This window comes from Akebia trifoliata, chromosome 6, assembly GCF_017979445.1.
Source record: "Akebia trifoliata isolate Shusen 1 chromosome 6, ASM1797944v1, whole genome shotgun sequence".
Classification (NCBI taxonomy): Eukaryota; Viridiplantae; Streptophyta; class Magnoliopsida; order Ranunculales; family Lardizabalaceae; genus Akebia; species Akebia trifoliata.
Window position 1 is genome coordinate 17,029,968 of NC_141380.1, and position 6,072 is coordinate 17,036,039.

General features: G+C 42.2%; 1 protein-coding gene across 1 annotated transcript; it reads right to left on the minus strand.

The window, feature by feature from the left end:
* Nucleotides 1–4,192: 4,192 nt before the first annotated feature.
* On the minus strand, nucleotides 4,193–4,831 carry LOC147400339 (uncharacterized). Its single transcript, XM_086444566.1, has one exon. The coding sequence runs from the start codon at nucleotides 4,829–4,831 to the stop codon at nucleotides 4,193–4,195; it is 639 nt and encodes a 212-aa protein (XP_086300692.1).
* Nucleotides 4,832–6,072: the final 1,241 nt, after the last annotated feature.

The following is a 6,072-nucleotide window of genomic DNA, read 5'->3' on the forward strand; positions in this document are numbered from 1 at the left end:
ATCCTTGAAGAAGGCTCTAACTCTATTTTTACTCTGAGTTATAAAACATTCTATATTGAACTAACCCTGAATTCAGCTATCTGAATCACTGTCCTTGAAGAAGGCTCTGACTCTATTTTTACGCTGAGCTATAAAACATTCTGTACTGAACACGGTTATCTGAGTCACTGTCCTTGAAGAAGGCTCTGACTCTGCTCATAATCTTAACTGTAGTACAATTTGCATTGAACTACATGCGCAGATGGCTATCTGAGTTACTGTCCTTGAAGAAGGCTCTGACTCTGCTTATACTCTTAACTGTAACACAATTTGTACTAAACTAACTGTGCAGACGACTGTCTGAGTCACTGTCATTGAAGAAAGCTCTGACTCTTTTCATTCCTTCAATCTGGGCTGAGCTACCCATGTACACTGCTATCTGAGTCACTGCCCTTGAAGAAGGCTCTGACTCTATTCATTTTCAACTATAATCATTTGACTAACTTCTCGGCTAGTGAACTCGTGGTAGAGTAGGACCCCGATCAACTTTTGCTCTGCCTGGGAGGGCAGAATAGACCTACGTAGGTCCGGACCTCAGTTGGATCCACACGGCTATTGTTACTCATACCAGAGCTGAGCCCCGACCAGTAATCTCACACTGCTAATGGAGGCAGAGGAGACCCACGTAGGCTCAAATCCCGACTGGATTCCATTGAAACATACTTGAAACTAGTGACAGAGTAAGACCCCGACCAACTTCTTGCTCTGCCACTGAGGGTAGAGAAGAGCCACGTAGGTCCGAATCTCGACTAGATCCACACGACTATTGTTACTCGTGTCAGAGTTGGGCCTCGACCAACAATCTCACCTTGCCAATGAAGACAGGGAAGACCCACGTAAGCCCAGATCCTGGCTGGATCCACTTCTTCAAGTTAACCCTACAAACACAGCTAAGAGACAAACATAGCGGAACATCTATTGATAATATCACTTTAAATTACAAGCATTCCATGGTCTAGGTAATTCTTGATCAGTCATGATAAGCAAGTAATATACCCCCTTTTGGCCCACTTGTGCCAATCTGTAGGGTCCTTACCAATTTGCTCCTAACTTATCGCTATTCAGTTATTCCATATTCTGAAATACTTGTCTCAGCACTAAATCGTCCTCTTGAAACTATCGAGGATGAACTTTCTTACTGAAGTAGTTCTGTAACTTCTTATGGTAATGCTCCAGTCTGACTAATGTTGCGTCTCGCTTTTCTTCCAATAGATCCACTTCTACAACCAGCTATTGGCTATTTATCTGAGATTGCATTATCTTGGTACTTACCGTGGGGAAGCTATTCTCTATCGGGATTACTGCTTCTGTTCCATAAGCCATGGAAAATGGGGACATTCCCGTGGATTTCCTAATAATTGTCCTGTAAGCCCACAAAACTCCATGCAATACTGACGTCCACCTGCCTTTGGCTTCCCCTAACCTCTTCTTCAAAATGTCGAGCAACATCTAATTCGTAGCTTCAGCCTGCCCATTTCCTTGGGGGTATTGGGGGTGTAGAAAACATCTGCTTTATCCCATATTCACTGTAAAACTCTCTTATTTGCTCCCTAATAAACTACCTTCCGTTGTTGGAAACTATGGTGCACGACAAGTCAAATTTGCAGATAATATTTTTCCAAAGGAACTTTTGGACTTCCTACTGTCGAATTCTAGCTAAAGGAAGCGCTTCTACCCACTTTGTGAAGTAATCCGTCGCTACCAGCAAGAAAATAAGATTGCCTGGGGTTCTGGGCAATGGGCCTACCAAGTCAATCCTCCATTGGGTGAAAGGTGACGGGTTAATAAGGGAATGAAGTTGTATTGCTGGTTGTCAGATTATCTTTCCATGCCTCTGGCAACAATCACAATGCTTGACATACAATGCTGCATATTTCTGCAAGTAGGGCCAGAAGTACCCCTGAGAAAGTACCTTATGTGCTAAAGTTCTCCTCCCTGAATGGTTTTCGCAGTCACCCTCATGGACCTCTCCCAGAACTTCCTTCGCTTCCTCTGTCGTGAGGCAGCACAGGAGTGGCCCCTCTACAGACTTTCTGTACAAAGCTCCATCTAGAACCGTGCACCTCTCTGCTTTATTCTTAACTTACTTGGCCTCCTTCGGATTGTTGGATAGCTCCCCGCGCTACAAGTAGGCTAAGATCGGACTCATCCACCTTTGATCTTTCAACTGCTACTAAACTAGGCAACCCAAACTCGTCTATTGACGGGTGTTCCTGATAGCTCAACGGTAACTCTCTCTTCTCCTGCCCGGCCAACATCGAGGCGATGTAGGCCAGTGCATCTGCATGTCTATTGTCCACCCTTGGTATATGCTCAATCTTAATGTCTCCTGCTTGCTGCACAGCTGCCCTGATCTTCTCCAGGTAGAGTTGCATCTACGGATCTCGGGCTTCAAACGTTCCATTGGTGTGGTTGACCACTAACTGAGAGTCGTTGTAAACCATGACCTCTATTACCCCTAGTCCTACTAAGGATTCGAGGTCGAGCAGCATAGCTTTATATTCTGCCTCGTTATTTGAGGCCTTAAACTTTAGGATCACTGCCTTTTCTATCCTGGCTCTATCCGGAGTAATTAGTACTACTTAGATTCCTGATCCCTCAAAATTGGATAACCCATACACATAGACTTTCCACCCTGATCTGTGCTGTAATTCTTGCTCGTTCTTCGCCTATTGCAACTCTTCTACCAACATATGTACTTTCTCATCCACTAGGAAGTCTGCCAAGAAGTCAACTACCGCTTAGCTTTCACCGAAACTCTCGGCTTGTATTCGAGGTCGAATTCTACTAATTGAACTGCCCACTTGGCCATCCTGCCTGATCCCCATACTTTTCCCAATACTATTTTAAGAGGAAATTCTATGATGACTTGTACCCGATGTGCCTGGAAGTACGGTCGCAGGCGCATCGCCATATAGACCAGTGCTAACCCCACCTTCTCAAGCCTTATGTAGCGCATCTCTGCGTCTGTAAAGGTCTTGCTTAGGAAGTAAATGAGCTGTTCCCCTGCTGTCCCGGTTTTGACCAAAGCTGAGCTGAGTGCATACACCCCTAACTCTTCTCCTGCCTCTGGCTTGAAGAGTATGGGTGGCTTGCCAAGATAACTTTTCAACTCCGAGAACGCCCATTCACACTCTTCTGTCCACTCAAACTAGGAGTTTTTCCGCAATAACTAGTACAAAGGTCTATACTTATCGAAAGATCTGACTATGAACCGATTCAAAATAGCTATTCTCCCTGCAAGTTTCTGGACTTGCTTCTGAGTCTTTGGGGATGCAATCTCTATCAATGCACTGATCTAGTCTGGGTTGGCCTCGATTCCCCTCTTTGTAACTAAATAACCTAGGAATTTTCCTGAAGTTAGTGCAAAGATACACTTTTTTGGGTTGAGCTTCATTTTGACTTTCCTTATCTTGGAAAAGACTTCTTCTAAATCTCCGTGGTCTTCCCTCTTTCTGCTTTTAACCAACAAGTCATCTATATACACCTCTGTTGTCATTCCCAACAAATCTCTAAACAGCTCTGTTACTAACCTTTGGTAGGTGGCCCTCACATTCTTCAATCCAAAGGGCCTTTGTAACAATAGAGCCTTGTAATAAATGTCGTTTTCTCCTGATCATCCGGGCTGAGCTGTATCTGATTATAACCTGAGTAGTCATCCATAAAGGACAATTTCTCATGGCTAGAAGTCGCGTCCACGAGCTGGTCTATCTTTGGGGCAGGCTTTATTCAAATTTATTAAGTCTATGTAGACTCTGACTTTCCCATTCTTCTTGGGTACGACCATAATGTTGGCTATCTACTTTGGAAACTACACCTCTTTTATGAATCCAGCCTTGATTTGCCTGTTCACCTCATCATTCACTGCTTCTCTGAATCGCAGTACTAGTCTTTTTGGTTTCTGCTTAACCGGTCTAAAGTCCGACTCGACGTTCAAATGGTAACAAATCACCTTTAGGCTTATCCCTGACATCTCCTCGATAGACCAAACAAAGACATCTCTGTTTCTCCTCAAGCACTCTACTAACTCATTCAATTCTCCCGGTTCCAACTCAACACCTACTCCTATTTGCTTTCCCTCTCCTACGTCTACCATTTGTATACCTTCCAAGCATGGGATCCACCAAACTTGGTATCCCCCCCACTGTAATTGCTATTGCTGAATTCTATCTTCAGTCGATTCTTCATAGCTCAATGCGCATATCTGCGCTGCTACTTGGTCACCTCGGACATCCCACATCCCCTGTGATGTGGGGAACCTAAGAACTTGATAATAGGTGGACGAAACTGCTTTTATCTCATGTGTCCACCACCTCCCCAAAATGGCATTGTACGGGAAACTTACCTCGACGACTACGAATCGGGTCATCAGGATTACATGCCCTGCTTTGACCAGTAATACTATCTCCCCCCAGGGCTGACTAGATCTTCTATCAAAATTGACCAACGGTGCGCCTGTTGGAGCAATCACACTCATACTGAGACCCATCTTTAAAAAGATCGATGCGTACAGGATGTCCACCGAGCTGCTGCTATCTATCAGCACCCTTTTGAGCATAAAGGTGCCCACCTGCAAGGTTATTACCAGTGCATCATAATGGGGTCTGACCACTCCTTCTAAATCTTTCTCCATAAGCGCTACTGTTTGCTCTCCAAAGTGTTCTAGTTCGATAGGTCCATTCCTCGTCGTAAAGATATGAGCCAAGTGCTTAACTTTTCTTCTTTTCACTCTCTCAATAATTCTGGTCTGCCTAACTTTGTTATTCTCCTCCCTAAGGACAACGTGTATCATGGCTACCCTCCCATCCCATCCTTCTATTGGTGACTATTCTACCTTGTGACCTCTGTCCTGTAGCAGATCCTCCCTCTACCTTCTGAGCAAGTTTCTAAGCTTGTCCTATTATGCCAGCTTTTGTAAGATTTTCCTCAGAGCCTGACATTTGTTAGTGGTGTGGGCCCGTACTTTGTGATACTCTCAATATCTCTCATCCTGGTTGATTTGATCTCAAGGAAGCGGTATGGAGAAAACGCTCTCGATTTGTGGGAAGTGCGGATCTGCTTTTGACTTTGAGGTTTGGGAGTTGCCACCTAGTTATTACGGTCTAGGAACCGAACATTGACTCTAAAAGACAAATAATACTAATCTACGAAAGAAAATACGGGTCCGGAGATCACGTTACGGGGTTGGAAAGTGTTAGGCACCAATCCCGCCCAACAAACGCCGGTCTCTACTAATTTCCAAAAATGATTACATTGCTAAAAAAATCTAAATAATAATAATAATAAAAAAAATAAAATATTTACCTTTGCAACGCAACGGTTTTGTTCCCTCAGATCTGATAAAACAACTTCTCGTATAGTACTCCTTGCTTTGTTTTGTCACCGGATTCGCTTTAGACCTCCAAGACGATTTACCTCATTCTTAGATCTGAATATTTCTGATTTGTTTATGGATTTCTAGGTATTTTTGAGGGGTTTCTAAGTATTTTTGAGCTAAAGTTGGGGTATGGATGTTAGGTAAGGAATTAGGACTTCAAAATTAGGGTTTATGGGAGGCTAAGGAAGCTTTTTGACCTACTTTTCTTAGGATTTATTTTTTTATAGGAAAATAGGTTGTAGGGACCCTTATTTATGGATTTTTTAAAGTACTCTTTAGATAGAGTTAGTGTTTAATTAGAATTATTTTAGATAAAGTTAGTGTTTAATTAGAATTATTTTTAAATAGAATTAGTGTTTAATTAGAATTACATTAGATAGTTTTATAGTTTAATTAGAATTCTATTAGATAGTTTTAGAGTTTAATTAGGTTTCTTTTAGTAGTTTTAGAGTTTAGTTAGAATTCTTTTAGATAGTTTTAGAGTTTAATTAAAATTCTATTAGGATTTTGACTTTGGTCTTATTAGATTGATTTAGGGTTTTGACTTAAGTCTCACTTGGTTGACTTGACTTTAAGATTTTGACTTAAGTCTTAAATGATTGACTTGAATTTAGGGTTTTGACTTAAGTCTTACTTGAATGACTTGACTTTAAGAT

What these genes read in the sequence shown, in the direction of transcription:
- LOC147400339 (XM_086444566.1), bottom strand. Translation starts at nt 4,831, where the DNA reads ATGATACACGTTGTCCTTAGGGAGGAGAATAACAAAGTTAGGCAGACC.